This window comes from Elgaria multicarinata, chromosome 10, assembly GCF_023053635.1.
Source record: "Elgaria multicarinata webbii isolate HBS135686 ecotype San Diego chromosome 10, rElgMul1.1.pri, whole genome shotgun sequence".
Taxonomy (NCBI): Eukaryota; Metazoa; Chordata; class Lepidosauria; order Squamata; family Anguidae; genus Elgaria; species Elgaria multicarinata.
Window position 1 is genome coordinate 45,312,016 of NC_086180.1, and position 20,889 is coordinate 45,332,904.

The 20,889-nt window shown below is 41.9% G+C and overlaps 3 protein-coding genes across 3 annotated transcripts in view; 2 read left to right on the forward strand and 1 right to left on the reverse strand.

Moving 5' to 3' along the window:
* The window catches only part of SCOC (short coiled-coil protein), a 652,090-nt gene that overhangs the window by 167,441 nt on the left and 463,760 nt on the right, over window positions 1-20,889 (forward strand). The window lies entirely within an intron of this gene.
* Window positions 1-20,889, reverse strand: part of TBC1D9 (TBC1 domain family member 9) — a 61,113-nt gene that overhangs the window by 28,827 nt on the left and 11,397 nt on the right. The window contains exons 2-7 of the mRNA XM_063136343.1: window positions 13,444-13,554; window positions 7,919-8,037; window positions 6,833-7,061; window positions 5,968-6,229; window positions 3,215-3,422; window positions 1,219-1,425 (exon numbers count right to left, since the gene is read on the reverse strand). Coding sequence (XP_062992413.1) covers window positions 1,219-1,425; window positions 3,215-3,422; window positions 5,968-6,229; window positions 6,833-7,061; window positions 7,919-8,037; window positions 13,444-13,554 — 1,136 coding nt within the window. The remainder of the gene's footprint in view (window positions 1-1,218; window positions 1,426-3,214; window positions 3,423-5,967; window positions 6,230-6,832; window positions 7,062-7,918; window positions 8,038-13,443; window positions 13,555-20,889) is intronic.
* ZNF330 (zinc finger protein 330) overlaps window positions 14,633-20,889 on the forward strand; it is a 201,368-nt gene continuing 195,111 nt past the window's right edge. Inside the window, exon 1 of the mRNA XM_063136358.1 lies at window positions 14,633-14,644. The gene's annotated coding sequence lies outside the window, so the exon portion shown is untranslated. The remainder of the gene's footprint in view (window positions 14,645-20,889) is intronic.

The window sequence follows — 20,889 nt, forward strand, 5'->3', positions numbered from 1 at the left end:
GTCTAGCCATGTGGTTTGGGCTCACACCCTCAATCTCGACCTCTCCTCAGGAACTTGGATTTCTTCCATCCCTTCCCAGACCATAGCTGTCACAAGGTCTGAACTGGGCAAAATGTGGTCTATTCATACCATTGTTCAACAAACTATGATTTGTTCAAACCTGAGAGAGAATCAGAGCATGTGAGGGAAGGAAGGACGAATCGCATGAGCTTGAATTCTGAACCCCATGGTTTAGCCATTACATCTCAACTAGGGCAGTTATCTGCTATGAAGTCTATTTTTTGCCAAGTCTTAAGACAGGCTTTGCCCATGTTTCTTATTTGCCCCTTCAGCACTACACAATTAGTGCAGGAGCATACCCAACAGGTTAATTTGAGCGCTGTCCTGGAACCTCTTTCAAATACCAAGAGCATGGGAAACAACAGAAAAGTTCTTCTGATTATGCACAATGTGCATTCCCCCCCTCCCTCCCGCCCATGACTGAGCAGCCACAGCTATTTCCCAAATCATCTGGTCTTAGATAACAGGGCTTCTGGATAAAAACATAATTTAGGAGCAATAAAGCCTCTCATTTTAGTAATTAAGGCTTTGTGGGATGGAAAGGGGCTTGGATATAGTGAAATGGTGCACCTGATATTCCAACATAAAACATTCAGGGAAGTACAAGATCGAGAACTCCACAGCCCGTTAGTTAGCATCAAGGGAATGCATGAGCAGCTTTCTCCTTGATGTACAAGTTTTCTGTGTACATCAATGGGCAGTATCCTACACTGTCATACCACTAATGCACTAGCATAAGGGACCTTTAACGCAACACCAATAGTGTTAGTGACCAGTTTTCTGGGGAATCCCATCACGCAAGGTAGCACTATTAACATTGCGCTAGAGGGCCCTTATGCACAACATAATTTGTATTGGCTGTATGACACCATAAGACACGGCCCATTGATATGAAAGAATTTTCAAATGAGCAATCCTACATGGGCATTCTGAGATGAAACGGGCCCATGAGAGGACTTATCACAGGGCTGCCTAAACATTTGATTCAGCTCTTCATTAAGGATGAGGAAGACCATGAACACTTATGTCAACAGAGCTTGGCAAACATCTGCTTTAGAAATATTAGTCTTTACCCCACATTTCTTATAATTCATAATTATATAATCAAGTAAAACTGAAATGCACTTCATGACAGAAAAGATTCTATAATCTACCCACCTCATCATCTGAGCTGTTGTAACTTCCAGAAATCTCTTTTTCAGAGTAGATTTTGGAAGTAGTTTGTTGGAGGAAGTCGGAAATTCTCTGCACCAGAAAGTCTCTGTCTTTTAAATTGGCAAAGAGAAATGTCATGCGGTTTTTGGTGCTGATAGATAATGGGCTGGGTAATACACTAGAGCTGTCTGCCTTTTCTACAATAGTCACCTAAGGGTGGGGGAGGAGAAAACCAAAGAAAACAATAAAACCACACAACAGATCATATTTTTTCAGTATTTGGCAATGGCACCATTTTAAATCAGTTGCCTATATAAATAACCATTATATTTGCTGATGTTTTCCTTTGGCAGTAAGACTAAACACCTTATAAATGATAGCCCTCTTCAGGCATTAATGCTTGCGGAGAGAAACGCTCAAGTTCCACCTGCTCTATCTTCGCATCTGTCATCTGGTACGCATGTAGAGTGATGGTTTGAAGAGGAGCACTTCCTGTATTTGTGGAGGTGCCCTATGCGATTAAGAACCCGGAGTTTCCAGAGTACTTAATTGGGTGGAGTGCCTTCTCAGATACAGGAGGTGCTCCTCTTCAGACTGTCCCCCTACATGCGTAGCTTGGTCTTTATGTATGTAAAACATGTGCCCTACCCTTGAGTTATTATGGTCCCACCCTTAGAGAGCAATCCTATAGTCTGGGGAGGGACATAGGATTATTTGGTTTCCTGGTTCCGAGGACTGAGACAGGGCTCCGACTTTGGAGCTTGGAAACTGTGCTCCCCGCCATCTCCCCTTCTCCCTCGTAGCCAGTGGGGAGAGAACCGCATCAGCTACTTTCCTGCACTCGGAAAGAAGAGCATGGAGATGGGGAAAAGGAGGTGTTCGCAGGGGCAGGGAAGAGAAGAGACTAGGGCAGCTGTGGTACGCCATTTCTTATTGCCATCCCCGCCTCCTTCACTCCGCCTCTGAGGTGCTGCTTCTAGATGGGTGGAATTGCCCGTCTAGCAGAAATGCAGGGTGGCTGGAGCCCAGAGGTGAAGATCAGCTCCACTGTCCTCCCACCCTGCACAGGATACCCAGCAGCCTCCGAGTTCAAAAGCTGCCAGCTATCTACATAGGATTGCACCCTTAACATCTTAATATTGGCTCTTGCACAATTAACACACTACTTCTCCCTCTTTGTGTAATTGTGATGCTTTTATTTCATGCACAGTGAATTAAAGTGAAATGAAATAAATAAACGAAATGAAAGTACATTGAAAGACCTCTTCTCAAGAGCATGAAGAAAATCTCTTAAGATCTTTAAACCACTGCTTTCAGATAGTTTATCAGAAGTAATAAAAATTGCATTAGGCTCTTCAAGATAATAGAGTTTCAATTTACAGAGGCTTTAGTTTCAGTTTACACAGGGTTATTTAATTTAACGATCTATGGTCAAGCATTAGTACTGAGTTTTAATGTTTCATTAGCTGAAAGGGATAATTTGTTTTTTTCATTTAACATCCTGTTAAGTTGTATTCAAAGATCACAAGCTGTGTCTCGGTTACTTAAATTATATTTTCTCAATCTTCTCCCCAACTAGGTTCATCTTCTTATTTTTTTTAAAAAAGAAATACTAGCTAAATCTGTCCATAATGCAAGAGAGCCACATTAAGAGTGTATTTTCCAACTGAATAGGAAAAGCATTCTTGAACTTGTTCATTTTCCTCTTCCCTCCCAGCCCTTTTCCTTTTGTATGTCTACTAGACTGTACACCATGAAGGCAGGGACTCATTTATTCTACTCTTTATACAATAAGGTAAGGTGTATTTTAGAGGAGAAAAAGGAGATCCTCATAGTTGCAAGGGAGCAAATACTAATTTTCTGTGTATCATATAAATTCTACAATAAACATGAAAATACAGTGCTTGAGTTCAGTGCTGAGATGCTACCTGGAAGCTAAGAAGAAATCAATGAACTTGACTTACACAGTATAATAAAAATGGCCAGATTTTATACTGACCTCTCGAAGTGGGATAATGAGGCTGCACAAGTTTTCTTCCTTGCTAGTGAAACAGATATAATTTGTAGACACAAACATCTGACCCAAAATGTGCATTTTATTAAATGGAGTCCAAAGAGTGCAATCTGTATGTCCATCTAGTTTTTCATTCTTTGGAAGCCGGAACAAAGCACGGTACCTTTCACTTTTTGCTCTGGCATCAAGATCCCTGGAGACAGTGTTTCAGAGTTTCAATGTTCATAATCAAATTCAGTGCATAAGACAGATCAGATAAATGTGCATTGCATTTTGTTGTTGTTTACACAAGTGTTCACAAACATAAATACCATAATATGATTTTCTACAGGAGAATACCTTTGTAGCATTTATATTAACATGATTTATATCAGCTTTGTAAATTAGCTTGGGGAGGGAGGGAGAGCTACTACCCGAAAGGCACAATCCTATGCAGGCTTAGACTGAAAAAAGGCCTACAACTCCCAGCATTCCTCAGCCAGTCAATGGCTGGCTTACAATGCTCAGAGCTCTAGGACTTTTTTCTGTCTAAACCTGCATATGATTGCACCCTAAAATATTTTTACTTGCCTGCTTTTTACTCTTAAGAGGGGCTAATGGAGGCTATCAATGGCTACTACTCATGATGGTTTTATATTATCTCCAGTATCAGAAGCTGTATGCTTCTGAATACCAGGGTGGGAGGGTGCTGCTGTACTCATAGCCTGCTTTTGGTTTTCACAGCAGCATCTGGCTGGGCACAGGACAGAATGCTGGACTCAAAGGAATGGCTCTTCTTATGTTTTCATAGAATCATAGAATAGTAGAGTTGGAAGGGGCCTATAAGGCCATCAAGTCCAACCCCCTGCTCAATGCAGGAATCTACCTTAAAGCATCTCTGAGATGGTTGTCCAGCTGCCTCTTGAAGGCCTCTAGTGTGGGAGAGCCCATGACCTCCCTAGATCATTGGTTCCATTGTCGTACTGCTCTAACAGTCAGGAAGTTTTTACTGATGTCCAGCCAGAATCTGGCTTCCTGTAACTTGAGACCATTATTCCATGTCCTGCACTCTGGGATGATCAAGAAGAGATCCTGGCCAACCTCTCTGTGACAACCTTTCAAGTATTTGAAGAGTGCTATCATGTCTCCCCTCAATCTTCTCTTCTCCAGGCTAAACATGCCCAGTTCTTTCAGTCTCTTCTCATAGGGCTTTGTTTCCAGACCCCTGATCATCCTCGTTGCCCTCCTCTGAACACATTCCAGCTTGTCTGCATCCTTCTTGAAGCGTGGTGACTAGAACTGGATGCAATACTCAAGATGAGGCCTAACCAGTGCTGAATAGAGGGGAACCAGTACATCGCGTGATTTGGAAGCTATACTTCTATTAATGCAACCCAAAATAGCATTTGCTTTTTTTGCAGCCACATCACATTGTTGGCTCATATTCAGCTTGTGATCTACAACAATTCCAAGATCCTTCTCGCTTGTAATATTGCTGAGCCAAGTATCCCCCATCTTGTAACTGTGCCTTTGGTTTCTATTTCCTAGGTGTAGAACTTGGTATTTATCCCTATTAAATTTCATTCTGTTTTCAGCCTAGCGTTCCAGCCTATAAAGATCACTTTGAAGTTTACTTCTCTCTTCCAAGGTATTAGCTATCCCACCCAATTTTTATGGGCGGAGCACTCTGTCTTTAATGAGTCAAAGCAGGCTTACCTTCTAGCACCCTCCTGGGCAAGATCTACATTACTACTTTATAACGGTATTGAAGTGCACTGACAACTGTTGCAGCGGTATTCCATATACCATTTTCAAACCACTTTCAAAGTGTTATATCCTGCTTGTTATAAATCTGGTCCTGCTCATGGGATTCAGAGTTATACTGCCTCTGATACTGGAGGCAATATTTAGCCATCTTGACCCGAGCCATGTGTGGGCCTGCCCTTATTTTTTGTTGCAATCAGCTTCAATTGTGAGCCTTCACACACTTAATTCTAATTAAATTCCACCAAAGTCAGAAAGGTGTGTTTGTAAGAGTCGAATGTGGTATATTATTGTTGGTAAGTCCATAAGTGTATTTGGAGCTTTATACAGTAACATAAACAAAGAACCAATAGGACAGGTCCCAAGCCCAAAGAGTTTGCAATCAAAATGACTTACATTCTAAATTTCAAGTGGTGTAGAAGACAATAAAGGGAGGGGAAAGAAATATAGGTAATAAAAGATACAGCAGTGCCAGGTATCATGGAAGCTCACTGCAGGCACAAGGAGGTAGTGGTCAAGCCAGGGAGGGATCTCAGCTACCACAACGTAAGCATGCTGATGCCCATAAAGGTGGCAGTAGAGAGTGGTGGCTACAATGTCCATGGGCCAGTGAATCCACTCTGAGTTTCAGTCACAACTCTAAAGGAGCTACCCAATTTGCCACACCTTGGATAGCTTCTTTAGCATACTGACTAAAAGTGGATTCACCACCCCACTGACATCGGAGCCACCAGCCTCCACTGGAGGGTAGCTATTTAGTCAGCAACTGCGTTAACTCAGCCTTTACCTCCTAGCACTTACAGGGAAGGGCAGGAATTCCCTACCCATCTTAATTACACCACAGTAGCACAAACCACCTCACCAGCCACCACTAGAAAGATGAAAGTAAGCAAAAACAGTTACCCCATTTGTTTCAGCTGAGCAGTTCACCATGAATTTCACAAAGATTTTGAAACAGAAGAGCTACACGTCAAGATGCTGACTTCGAAACCTACCGTTTCAGTGCAGACACTTTTTTGGGGGACTTCTTTTTAAGCCTGGGCAGTGACCTGTCTTGTTCAAAGCCTTCATTGTCCAACAGTTGCCTCATGGCTATGTTGGCTAGTTGTTCCATGAGTTTAAAAGTTTCGTTGATGTTGAGGAACACCGAAAAGAAATGCTGGCTGGACCTTGTGCTAACTTTGATCACATCAGGTAAGAGCAGAGTGGCGTTCTTCTCAAGCTGGGTGATGTCAACCCACCGGATGACTAGCTTGGCTGATGAAAAGAAATACAGCTTCAGCGGAAACAAAATCACCCAATATTTCAAATCTAAAAATCACTGGTGATTAAAAACCAAGAGTCTTATCATAAATACATACCCACTACACATCCATACAATTCTCTCGTTTCAGCACTTTGCAGTGCAATCAGTGGAGGCTGGTGGCTTTGATTTTAGTGGGGCTGTGAATACATTCTGGGTTTCAGTCAGAAGCAGCCAGAATTGTAAAGGAGTTATCCAAGGTACTGAACCCCCATCCCCAAAATAATGTTAGCACCTTGGATTTCTCCCGTAGAGATCTAGCTGGTTCTGACTGACACCCAGAAGAGATTCACAGCCCCACCAAAGTCGAAGCTACCAGCCTTCAATGAGTGCTCTCCTATGCATGTTTGCTCAGAAGTGAATCTCCTGGCCTTCAATGGGGCTTACTTCCTAGTTCAGCAGATGGCAACACAACATCCGCAGGCCTCCAAGACGACGGCTGCCTGCGCCGGCCACATCCCTGCTCACCTTCTCCACCATCATTAGTCCTGAAACACTCCCCTTTTCTTTTGTCTAGGACAACACTGCTAATAAATACAGAAGCTGCTCATACGTACCTTCCCGCCCCATGAGAAAGGAATAGAAACATAGATGGTTAATGCTGAGATACATCCAGCCCTGACGTGGGACCTTCCCTTTCCAATAACTGCAAGAGTAGTAATTCACCAGCTTCTCTTCTTCAGGCATCCCAAACAGTTTGTGGAACTTCACGGTGGCTTCCTTAAATTTTTCAGTGTCATCATCCTCCCTGATACCATTGATTTTGTTATATTCTGCGATAATGCCCTGAAAGATCACACAGGACAGTTTGGCCACCCCATCTGTGCACTTTGTGTTTACATTCCAGCATTGACACACACATGCACTATTAATATTATTATTATTATTTATTTATTTATATAGCACCATCAATGTACATGGTGCTGTACAGAGTAAAACAGTAAATAGCAAGACTCTGCCGCATAGGCTTACAATCTAATAAAATCCTAGTAAAACAATAAGGAGGGGAAGAGAATGCAAACAGGTACAGGGTAGGGTAAGCAGGCACAGGTAAGCAGGCACAGATGGACCAACTTACCAACTTACCAAAACAGTGCAGAGAAGATCCCTGTTTTGACGCAAAGCCGAAATCACTAAATTGAACCTACTCAGGACGTCATAGAAGCTTTTGGATAGAGAAATTGGGGGATTCGTATGGCCAAGATCCAGAGAACCACACAGCTAGTTTCACTCTGCCAAAAATGCTTTAGTCTTGGTGTCTCTAAAATAGCAGCACCCCAAGCTGCATGGTAAACCTGCTTTTGTAAACTAATTTCAAACATATTTGTGATATGGTTGGGGTATAAGTGTAGCTGCTGTTACAAGATAAAAATTCAGAAATCCCATTGGGCTAGCAGTAGCCCCTGACATGTGCCTGAAGTAGCTCTCCAGATCTCATCTTATGTATGTAATTTGATAATACTGATGTGGCTGTTTACAGTGGTGTGTGCTTCCACAAACTAGACAAGACCATGTTATCACTGGAAGCACAGCTTTCCTAAAAACAGAAGAACACAAACCAGAAAAATCAGGTACAAAGGACAAATTTACAGTTTTTTCCTAGCCACACAGATAATTAACATTGCTGACAATACATGTACTACCTGTATTTTTCCTCTGACAAATGTGTTTATGTCATTTTCATTTTCAAAGATAGAAAGAGTTTGTAGTAAATTCTGTTCAAGCCATTCCCAGTGCTCAGTTATTTCTTTCCTTGAACAACCTGTGACAAGAACAAAATAAATTACAGAGGATAGGTGTAACTTGTTCATCATGTAGCACCACACAAAATACCTAATAGATTTGGTACGAGCATGAACATGTGCTTTAGAGGTGATCACCAAGAAAGCTGAAAAGAGGAGCACATTGTGCAATTTAAAGCAAATCAGAGTAGAAGAGTACTTTCATTCAACAGAATATCATGGTCTACTTTGGATGCAACGGGAAATCATAGCATTCTGCTATGTGAGCAGCACATAGTTCTGAGCTTGGATGCCCCCCTGCCCCCCCCCACTCTTCTGTCCTTATCTGTCACATACTAGAGGAGACGACTGGAAGGGTCTGCTTCCCATTTTAAACAAACCACACTTTAGCCATGATGTCCAAATTCAGGGAAGTGGTTGGCTGAAAGTATAGTTTCAGAACAAGCCAGGATCTGAAACTTTGGTTTAACACGGCATGTTCTTGCTAACCGCTATTTAAACAAACCACATTTTCTTGAGTTTGGATGTCATGGGGAACTGTGCTATACTGAAAACTGGAAGAGAAAGCTTTCAATTTCTTTCTTTTGGGGCATGAAAGAGGAGGAGAGGGAAGAGGGACAGCCAGAAGCCTCAGGCTTGGAACAGGTTCACATAGCGGGCAACCATGCTTCCTCATTACATCTGAACTGAGCCCATGTGGCCTGTGGACTGATTAGACCGTAACTAGACTGACTATGCTTTTGTCTGCAGACTGAATGTTCTGGTTATTTGAAGACTTGGTTATCTCTGAACAGAGGAGTTAATAATTTATAAGCACTCTTAGAGAGCAATTCTGCGGTCCATGAGAGAGCATCCCAGGACCATAGGGTGGCTTGGATTCCTGTCAGCAACAGCACCTCGACCTCAGAGACGGGAGTCAGAGATTCAACTCCCACCCTCTTGCAGTCGGTGCAGAAAGAACTGGAAAATCGACTTTGGAGAGAGAGAAAAGGGGCATTGTGTTGGCTGGGGAGGGGAGGAGACCAGAATATATGATTTATCCTGAGCCTCCTCCAGGCTTTTCCCCGCCCCCTTCAAAGCACCCTGACTAGATGGACTGAAAAGTCTCGCTAGCGTAGCGGAAAAAAGCAAAGATCAGAGGATGGGGAGGCCAGATGGCTCCTACTGCTCCTCCCGCCCTGCCAGCTTCAGCCCAGCAGGGCACAGGAATCTCAGAAGCCTCTGCGTTCAGGGGCTTCACAGTAGCGAGGGCACAATGCATAGGACTGCGCCCTGAGGGAACAAGGTAGAAATTCTGGGCTTTATCGTTGCAGTAATTTGGCACCACTGAGTCCTGCCCTTGGCCCCAAAGCAGAAGCAATCCCAGAGGTCCATGCTCTTTTAAACTCAGCTCTTCTAGCGTGCAAAAGAATCGCTCTGCAAAGAAGGAAGAAGTGAATTGTCCATAACTATCGGCTCCATAATGCAGATGGGGAGGATGAGCGAGAGGGGTGGGGGCGGATTATGTAGCACAGCATTCTTATTTGCACATTGCAGACTAGGAGAGGATTGAGACAAGCTGGTTTACAACCCCCTGCTCTAAATATTTGCATGCAGGTTTATTGTGCTCTTACTAGGATACAAGAGATCTATGGAGATTCTATGTTACGCCAAAAAACAGAGGGAGTATATTACTCTAATCTTAGCTTTAACCAGTGAAGGCTGGTCGTTCCGGTGTCTGTGGGGTGGTGAATCCGCTCTGGGTTTCAGTCAAAACCAGTCAGAACTCTAAAGCACCTTGGATGGCTCCTTTAGAGTTCTGAATGAAACTTGGAGCAGATTCACTGCCCCACTGATATGAGATCACCAGCCTCCATTGGTTTCAAACTTTCATTATGCACACACACAGCCAACAGCTCAGGAACATTTTTTTTTCAAAAGGAAGTTAAGGCTACTTGTACACAATCCTTGATGAGAAAGAGAGAACCTGGAATGGAACAACGCTACATTAACTGGTCTCTCAATACCAGTAAACACATAAGGGTTCAATCCGGTCTACTCTAACCGCTGACACTTAAGTGCTTAACTTCAGCCAGATCATACTCATAAATTATACTGTACTCCTGAATTAATAAAAATGTTACAGTACATACAGTACATCTATAAATCACTGAAGCTCTTGTTACAACAGTGTCAGAAAAGACATAGGAATATGCAATGTGCAAATCAATTATTTCCTATCCACTATATTATAGAGCTAACACAGCTGAGACGTTATTTCCATAGAACTGCAACCACAAGCGTATCTTTGACATCGTTGTGCTGATGAGGAATGAGGTCATTTTGAGCAGCTTCCAGGGAGGTCTTGCATTGCTGCTCTGTGCTTTCAACACAAATCATTTCTGAGAGCCTACATAATTTAAACTGCAGCAGCAAAAGCTCATATATGATCATCATACTGGGCTTTGCTTGAGATTGCTCAATATGAAAATATATTGTTATAAGTCTGGATGTGGCTTTAAAGGCAGACCTATTCTTCCTATAGCTTTTACATACCTACAGAGAGCTATAACATAACATATACGCATTACACTTAAATTACAGGCACTAGAGAGATGTAGGGGTTGTCCCCCCCCCCCACCACCACCCATGGCTTTCCTTCTGCTGAGCAATAAAAATACACTCTTAGTACACCATTACTGTCTCTGCTATGCAATCATCTTTTAAATTTCTTTTGTGTTATGGGCTATTATAGCCAAGGTTATATTTCAGCATTTCTAAATTTCAATAAATATATTGTTTTCTTTAAATTAGAACAGTTCCTCAACAGAATGTGCAAGAAAGTGCTGAGAAAAGTTTGGAATTTGGAGACGAGTGAAGAGATGTGAGAAGCTGCAAAGGGTCATTTGGGAATTAGGAAAAATTACCGAAAGTCCTGGGTGAAGGTAACCAAAAAATGCACATCTAGTCCATCAGGATGAGCTTGGCATCTTAAGAGGTACACCTTTTTCAAATAGAAAAAAAATATGTGTTCCTAAACCTTACATTTATAAAGATGACTTTGGAAAAATATGAACAATGTTAGGCATTATTAGAAAAGGAATTGAGAATAAAACTGCCAGTATCATACTGCCTTTATACAAATCTATGGTGCGGCCACACTTAGAATACTGCGTACAGTTTTGGTCACCACACCTAAAAAAAGATGTTGTAGAGCTGGAAAAAGGGCAGAATAGGACAACTAAAATTATCAAGGGGTTGGAGCATCTCCCCTATGAGGGAAGGTTACAACAGCTGGGATTGTTCAGCTTGGAAAAAAGGAGGATGAGAGGGGACATGAGAGAGATGTACAAAATAATAATTCTTCTCCCGCAATACTAGAACTCGTGGAATACTAGAAGCCGATTCGTTAGAGATTCAGGACAGATAAAAGGAAGTACTTCTTCACACAGTGCATAGTTAAACTACAGAATTTACTACCACAAGATGTGGTGATGGCCACCAATTTGGATGGCTTTAAAAGGGGGTTGGATAAATTCATAGAGGAGAAGGCTATCAATGGCTATTAGTACTGGAGGCTAAGTGTCGGGACCAGAACTTTTCCTTGGGAATTCGCAGCTCACAATGCAGGTCTTACTTAGCAGAGTAATTTTATTAGCTTCAGACTTAACAGTTCCGTGTCATTGTACAGAGTACAAAGTAAGACAGGCTATACATATATACACAGTTCTTATCTATATTAGATAAGATAACTGCTACCTCCAGTGTCAGAGGTAGTAGGCCTATATACACCAGTTGCTGGGGAACATGGGTGGGAGGGTACTGCTGCACTATGTCCTGCTTTTGGGTCCCTGGTCAACAGCTGGTTGGCCACTGTGTGAAGAGAGTGCTGGACTGGATGGACCCTTGGTCTGATCCAGCAGGGCTCTGCTTATGCTCTTATGTATGAAAACTAAGAGAGACTTCTGGTGACCTTCAGTTGGTGCTTCAATGACCAGCTTTTACTTCCCTTCTCCCTTCTCATAGTGCTATTTGCTGGCCAGTGGTGCTGTCAGGGCAGGCCTTTGGGGAAGATGTCCAGGGCTCCACTAAGCAGAATGAGCAGGAGGGCCCCCAAATGCAGCAGGGCTCGCTTACCCTATTTGGAAGTAAGTGAAGTAATATTCATTCGCATCCAAAGAGAGCTGCCTGCCCTGCCCCATAAGACCATTAAGTTCAGAGGCTAAAATTATATAACTGCATCATTACTACTGGCTCCTTAGAATTAATTGCCCTGCCTTTCCTTGGTCAGTTAAAATCTTAATTTTGGAAATGGCATTCTGATGAGTGAGTAGACTTATACAAATTGTTTAATTCATAAGAATTTCTCTGGAAGAAATTCTCTGGATTTTATTCCTCTGTTCAGAAGGCGCTCAACCCTGTTTATGCTAGAAACTGAACAAAAAGCCACAACACAAACTAGTCAGATTCAGCTTAACAAAGAGAGGTAAATATTCTGAACTTAGACTGGTCTTCGATGAAGCATTCGCCCAAAGACAATCTGAGACAATTTCATTCATTTCCCAAGAAAAATGCAGCTATCACATAGTGGCTTGAATCTGTGAAATTGTCCCACAGATCTGGGGCTTGATCCAGATTTACACCAGATCAACTGTGTTGATGGAAATGGATTTCCTTGCTCCATGGCAGCTTCCTCAGTCACCTTAAAATGCTACACAGACAGTCCAGAGACCCTGCTGAATGGGGTGAGCTGCGGAGGTGGGGCAGGGGGCTTCCAAAAATTGGGTGGAGGGACATTTTGCAAGTGGACTCCTCCCTCTGGCCAAATGCCCCTTTCTCTCATGGGAGATCCTGGATGCAACCCCTGATGTCAGGATGTAGTTTTGCTTCATATCAAGCTTGCAATGGGAAGAAAGATGGGTCACAGCTGGCTTTTCATCTTAGCTCCCACCTATAACGCCACAGGAAGCTAGCCTTCAAGAAAAGCTGGTGTAAAACAAGAAATAATCTGCAATTATTTATACAAGAGAAATTAAGTTCCAGGATGCACACTTGAATATTTGTGTTTTAAAAGCCCTGAAATCTTATGCAGTGAGAGTAAAGCAGTGGGACTTGTTTTTAAGCAATTTCAGTTTGATAATAAATGTGGTAAAATATCTTTTGAATAAACGAATGTACAAGCCAGCATAGGAGCTGGGCTTGACATATCTTAAAAATAAGACGATTTTAACTGTTCAAAATTGATCTTAAAGGCAATTAAGTTCCATAATTTAACTATGTAATAATTTAATTACTGTAATTGTTTTTAGTGTAGTAGTATGATTTTACTGTTATTTTATTGGTACTTTTCTGTTCCTTTTGAAGGAGGGGCAGAACATAAGAATACTAAATAAAAAAATAAAACGTTCTATCCTCTAGAAAACTTCAATCACAGTTTACATACTTACCACAAGCAATAGTCCAGTATATCATAGAATCTGGAGCTTGGTACAGAATGCGATATGGTGCTACCCTTGCACTTGAATCTAGCACAACATCAAGAGTTCCCACAAGGAGACCTGGAGAAAAAGAAATTCCATGGTGAACAGGGCCAATAACATGCCTCAAGTTTTTATGTCCACTGCACAAAAGAACATTCCAGCCAAGAAAAGGCTGACAAAGCAAATAAAAAGATATATTTAAAGTGAGGGCACCAGCACGCACAGCAATCCGACCGTTGTCCTTGGATGTGGCTGCTGTGAAGATAAAATGCTGCTCTAAACCCCTTGAAGAAGACAAATGTAGCATATAAAATATGCCAGTGCTTGTTTTATCAAACAGGCTAAGTAGACTAAGTTGTAAACCGCCCAGAGAGCTTCGGCTGTGGGGCGGTATATAAATGTAATAAAATAAATAAATAAATAATAGAACAATAGGCAAGTTTAAACAGGTTCACTTGAGCACATGCCTTGCAAGGAGACGGTTCCAGGTTCAATCCCCAGCATCTTCAGTTAGAAAGACGTGCTGTGCATATAGTAGATCAGCCTTCCTCAACCTGGGGCGCTCCAGATGTGTTGGACTACAACTCCCAGAATCCCCCAGCCAGCTGCTGGCTGGGGCATTCTGGGAGATGCAGTCCAACACATCTGGAGCGCCCCAGGTTGAGGAAGGCTGTAGTAGATGAAAGACTTTTTCTCCCAAAATCATGCAGTCTCTTTCAGAGCAGGCAATTCTGGGCTAGAAAGGACCGCCCCCCTCCCGAAAAAGGCTGGTGCCAACGTAAGAGCCACTTACATTCTAACTCTGTACATTACTTTTTTCAAAAAGTTTCTATAGCACTTTTCATTTAAAAAAATAATAATCCCAAAGTGGTTCACAAGATAAAATCATGATAAAATGTCATAAAACCAATCAAGAAAACAGAAATAAAACAATAAAGTGTCTCTTTAAAATAACCAGGAGTAGATGAAAGTGCTAATAGTCAGAGACTGTGAATTCGGAGTCAGACATAACTGTTTCTCTTCTCCTACAATAGCTAATGCATTTAAATTAGAGATAAGACACAATACGTATCATTTTAATTGTAGTACACTAGATCCAAAGATACTCTTTTGCACCTAGAAAAGTGTCTCCCATCCATGAATGGGGTGTTTTACAGCTAGTGGCTGAGTACTGCTTGAAAAAAGGAAAACTAAATCCAGAGATGTTCCCTTAAGTGGAAGAATGAGAACTGCTATAGAATCTATTATTATGGTGGACTGTATGCACCCTTCTGCTAGTGCATAAACAAGCAGTTGTGGAATAGAGGTAGCAGCTATTTTCCTTCTGCTCACCATTCTTCAGCTCCAGTCTGAAGAAAAAGAAGCCTCCTTTTGTTTATATTGTTCAGACTCATGGGTTGACTGGTCAGAGTTTTATCCCTTCACCATGAAATCTTTCAAGCAACAGAGAAGCTGATTTTTTAAATAAACATGGACCATTTTTGAGTCTTCTTATCATGTCTCCCCACTCCATGTCACACATTTGGGGATCAAGAAATTTTAAACCCTACCACAATGCAGAGCTCCAACATCTTTCTGTTACTACGGAGTCCAACCAACTTGAAATTTCTCCACATAATTACAATGAAACTTTTAGTAGTTGATCTCTCCCCTCTGGAAGTCTATTTGTAGTCCTTTGGTTAGAGAGTAAGTAATCGCTACCATTAGCACATTCTCTCCCTCTCGCTTTCTCCCTCCTGCCTTGTTTTAGTCTCAGTCAATAAAAGAGGCATAGCCTGAACAGCATTAACATATTGAACTCCACTCTGTTCATGTAAGAGCACCGAGTAATAAATAATTGAGTATAATTTGAGACCTTGACCTTGCTTGTCATATCTGTTATTTAGCTTTTGTTGTGCACGAAGAAAATGTTTTAGTGAGCATTATTTTATTGGCATGTTGAACATGTATTCAAGAACTAGCTCTCATGAGTACTTGGATTCTCCTCTTCTGATACATATTCCACTTAGCTTAATTTATACCAAAGAGCATTTGAGGAGGCTTTAGAATGACTGGCCACAGTGCAAGGAGAGGAACATCTCCAGCAGAGAAACTCAAGGTTGCATGAGACCTACTGTACCCCTGCATATATCATCCAAGGGATGGAAGAGGAAGGAAAAGCAAGAGTGTACTTCATACTGTATACCGCAGTTTGCTATGGCTATATTGCTTTTACCTGAAGTAGGAAGGATGGATATGTGAAATGGGCTCGAATCCATAAAAGCTTATGCCATAATAAATCTGTTCAGCTTGTGGCACTTTAAAGACTCTTCTTGTTTTTAGTACTTTAGAATAATACATGTAATGTGGCTTTAACTGGCTGGGAAATATGAACACAGATACAGACCAAAGCTACAGACAATAGAATAGGGTCGCTGGAGAAAGGATGAGGCTAAAGAAAGGATGAGGCTGCAAGGGATCATGCATAAAGCATGTCATACCCCAAAGTGAAGGGAGAAAGTGGCAAAGATGAAACCATTTGTGAGAAGGAAAGAGGAGGATGTTGGCTGAAATGTGATTTCACATGTTTGCATCTCCAAAACCCATCTTCTAATACAGCAGTGACCAACTTCTGAGAGTTTAAGCATGTTTTACTTCTTATGTTCACCGCTCCAGAATCCGTATCAGATATGGAGCTGTATACAAATGTTGTAAATAAATAAATAAATGTGTAAATACATGAGATCACAATGCAAACAGAAAGCATACAATATGTGAAAAGGGAAAAACTTCTCATTCTATTTTTTTAAAAAAATACCCGTTTTATAGATGAGAAACACAAAGACTATTCCCAGGGGTATTCAATGAGTCAATGAAAGAGAACTCACAACACATGCAAAATAGATATAGCAATTAAGTGAGCCAAAACGCAGATTAAAAGTTAACATATTCAGTCCTGTTATTCCTCTTTGTATATATACCGCTATTAATCCTCCTCCAAACTGGGGAACAATGAGGCTGAGAAATAATCATGAAAGACAATGAATCTCTTTCTTGTTCCCATTTGTTTATTCACATGTCTGCTGTGTTCACTAATAAATCAGGATGAGGTGGCCCACTTCTAAAAAACAAATAAACGCCAAAATGTGCACACAGGTGAAGGATACTAGCTAAATCCAAACTCTAGTGCTCCAGGAGATTTTCTCCCAGCCGGAATCCTATCAGAGCTGGGCTGGGAGCAAAGCACCTGCAGCCATGCAGCTAAGGGAAGTAATGCAGGGGAGAGGGGGATGATTCATCACCTGCACATACCTTTGATAACAAAATGTAGGCCAACCTTCACCACTCCTCCATTTTAGACATGAATGATAACTGAGCAAATGCAGCTGCCTCGTCACATTTAAGTTGGCCCCAACAACTAGGCATTAGGCTGCAATCTCATTGACCATGATAGGCCTTAAACAGGTATTGACCTCATTACATCACCAGCATCTATCTAGCAGAGCCAGCCAGCTTCTTCTTAACAAGGCTCCGGGGAGTCCAATATAGGCAAAACTTCATTTTTTTGTTGAATTAGCTTCAGTTTTTTATCTACAGAAATAGTAAGCAAACATGAACGCTCTATAAAGTCTAATTGATGGAAAGATGCCTTACCTTCCATATGTACTATTTCTGTAGATAAAAAACTGAAGCTAATTCAACAAAAAAATGAAGTTTTGCCTATATGGGACTCCCCGGAGCCTTGTTAAGAAGAAGCTGGCTGGCTCTGCCAGATAGATGCTGGTGATGTAATGAGGTCAATACCTCATTGAGGTATATGATGTGGGCGTGTCCAATAGAGGCTCCTTTTTGCTTGGAAGCCATTGCTCATATACATTTTGTTCTTGAAAAATCAGTCCTAAAAGCAGGTGTTCATGCACTATTAATTATATCCCTGTGATGTGGGGATTAACGGATGGACAGCAAAAGTGGCTACTGAGAGTCCTTGCAGTTGCAAAGAGACTTACTGTATACCTCCAGCTTGGAAGTATATTTATTTATTTATTTATTTAGAATATTTATATACCGCTCCCCATTGAAAAAATTTCGGAGCGGTGTACAAGGTAAAATGAAAATAAAAACAGAATAAAACAGTTAAAACAAAATTTAATGGACTGAAACTCTGAAGGCTCTTGCTATATTTGAATGTATCTCCTACAGCTGTCAATCCAACATGAATGCTTATTTAGACATATATATTTGAAACAGAAGTACAAAATCCTTCTTTTTCTTAAGTGTGATGTTAAGTGATTATTGTATATAAATATGTTTCATGATCTGTTCTTCCCTTTTTTTCTTCTCCTTTTGTAGCTCCTCTCCCTTTCTTTTCTGTTTATTGTTATATTTACATTCTTTCTTTAAAAAAAAAAGTAAGCATGCTTGAGCTACATGAATGTGACGCTAAAGCTACAGGTTTTTTTGCTACAGGCATGTTATTCTGAGTATAAATACTCTGTGTGTGGGAGAGACAGAGAAAGAGAGAGAGAGAGGCTGGGTTCAGACGACACGATAATCAATGGGGGAAGGAGGCAACTGTCGGTCGAGTTGACTATTGTGTCGTGTTGGGGGAGGACACACAACGCACACAACCGAGAGTACACTATTTCGCCATTTTAAGAAACAGAGAAAAACAACTGGCTGCTCCGTTGCTTATCAAATAATTAATTAAGATGTTGTGTGGAGGGCTCCCTCCCCACCCACCCCGGTCAGTCGAGTGCACTATTCCATTGGCCATAGAGTTATCCAGCAGGAGAGGCCAAGAACACCCTGGCTGCTCCTATACAGCCGGCAGAACTCGCAATGGCTGATGGAGGAGGGAGGTTGGAGCATGGGCAGCCCAGAAGGATGCCAGGACGTTCAACCGTGCAACGGGGGGAGGGGCAACATGTGTGGGGAGTACCCCCCCCCCATTAATGCACAGTGAGTGAGCTATTTTACTCCCCCGGTGCCTCATGTGTCGTCTGAACCCAGCCAGTGAATGGGAATGGTATCCATGTAAGCTCATTGGGGCCTTATACCAGCAGTGGGAGTGGCTCCACTCACCACTGGCATACAACTCTGTTTTACTCTGTACAGCACCATGTACATTGATGGTGCTATATAAATAAATAAATAATAATAATAATAATAATAATAATAATAACAACTCTTAGGCTGGTTTCACACATCACACTAATCTATCCAGTGTGGGCTGTTGCTGAATTGTGGCTCATCATGTCTGAATGCAGTATGTTTTCTGCAGGGTGGGTTATTGTGTTCTGAACACAATGTGTTTTCCAGAAGGTTGCTAATTAACTACCGTATGCAGTGTGGCTTGTAAACCACTCTGAATAATGCAACAATAAGCCACAGGTTCTCAATGTGGCTTGTTCAAGAAAAATCAACCAGACTGCACTGTTAACAAGCCACTACATTAGGCCTAAGTAAGTCTAGATCCAACACATAACTGGAGAAGTCCTTTATTGTGAAAGGAATCTGGGACCCTTGGTAAGGTCAGCTCAGAAAACTGTCAGCCCCTGAATCTGTGCTCTTCCGCACAAAAGCACAGGACAAGTGCATCTGCACACTCAAAATCCTGAGACTGTCCTCTGAGTGTTTTGCATCACATGGTCCACAAGTCAGCCCTGAGCACCTAATGCACTTATTCAGCATTCCGAGAATATCAGCTTTCACTGTAAAAAGTAATTTTCTAGCTCTTATGGCTGCAATCTGATCTCAGTGCCTAATAGAAAGCAAAAAAATTATCTGATGTCATTCACCATACTTGACAAGTTGCCCACCCTGTCTTGGGCAAACATGTTCCACTTCACAGATACAAGCTTTAGGGGGAAGGAAAGCAACATTGTGGTGAACTTGGCTTTCTGCCCAGAAATCCAAACTGTTAGTGCAGGTCTTTTTTTAAAAAAAAAATAGTGTCTGAATTTGCAGCAGGGTAGAAGACAAAAACAGATAATCAGCAACAGAGGCTGAACACGTTCTTGAAGCAGCAAGAGTTCTCAGCAGACCCTTGTAATTAACTGAGCCATCAGCAAAGAGGCAAAAGGTCTCCTGGTTGTCCCATCACCTGAAGATGTACATTTCATGGCAACCAGGGGAGAGGGCCTTTTCAGTTGTGACACCCCACCATTGGAATTCTCTCCCACCTGGCAGTGTAACAGGTACCAACCCTGATGGTGTTTTGACAACTGTAAAAAACTCATTTGTTTAACAATGCATTTGCTGATTTTAATGTCTAGCTTGTTAAGATTTTATGTTTTTACTGCGGATGTGTATATTTTAAATTAATTGTTTTATGTTCTGGATCGGAGTTCCAGGACTGCTTTTGCTCCAAAATAAAATCAGCCACATTAAGCACACTGGTTTAAACACACGAGTAATGTCATATGAGGATTCTTTTTTCTTCCTGAGAAGTACATCACAGAAGAACACAGAAAAATATTAGGTAACTGTGTTGATCCGTTAGAAAACAAAAGCCAAAAACCACTTTTTGATGACCAAACTCAACAGAAAGAAGTCATAAGAGGCCACCAGTGAGGGAGGAGAGGCCACCAGTGAGGGAGGAAGCAGCAGCCAAGCACCTCTCCACCGTGCCTGGGTCCAGCTCCAGCTGAGAGCCCCCTCCCTCCTGCTACCAACTGTCACTGCAGAGGCCACCAGTGAGGGAGGAAGCAGCAGCCAGGCACCTCTCCACCGTGCCTGGGTCCAGCTCCAGCTGAGAGCCCCCTCCCTCCTGCTGTCACCTGTAACTGCTGAACTTTCCAACTAAGATTGTAGTGCCTGAATTTGCTTTCCTTTCCCCCCTCCTCCTCCTCCCTCCCAATCCCCTTTCCTTTTGTGTCATGTCTTTTAGATTGTAAGCCTGTGGGCAGGGACTGTCAAGAAATACTTTTGTAAGCCGCCGTGAGAGCCCTTTTTGGCTGAATGGCGGCATAAAAATCCTTAAATAAATAAAAATAAATAAATAAATAAGTAAACTTCCGAGTTCTCTAAAAATGTACAAACTGTAAACTTTGGGGCTTTAACAGCATGCACTGCTTTTTCTTCAACTTCCAGCCACACACACCTGAGGAAGAGTTCTGTAGAATTTGTGACATTTTGGTTTGTCCTCCTAAGCATGGTATCGTTTACCGTGACGTAGAACAGATGCTCTTTTATACTGGAAATGTAAAGCTATTGTTACATTTCGTAAGATGGTTGCTTTCGCCTGCTGCTTAAGAAAAGAAGGGCCATGTTGGATCAGACCAAGGGTCCATCTAGTCCAGCACTCTCTTCACACAGTGGCCAACCAGCTGTCGACCAGGAACCCACAAGCAGGATACAGGTGCAACAGCACCCTACCACCCATGTTCCCCAGCAACTGTTGTAAACCCTGTTAGTATATTTGAACTAGCAGTA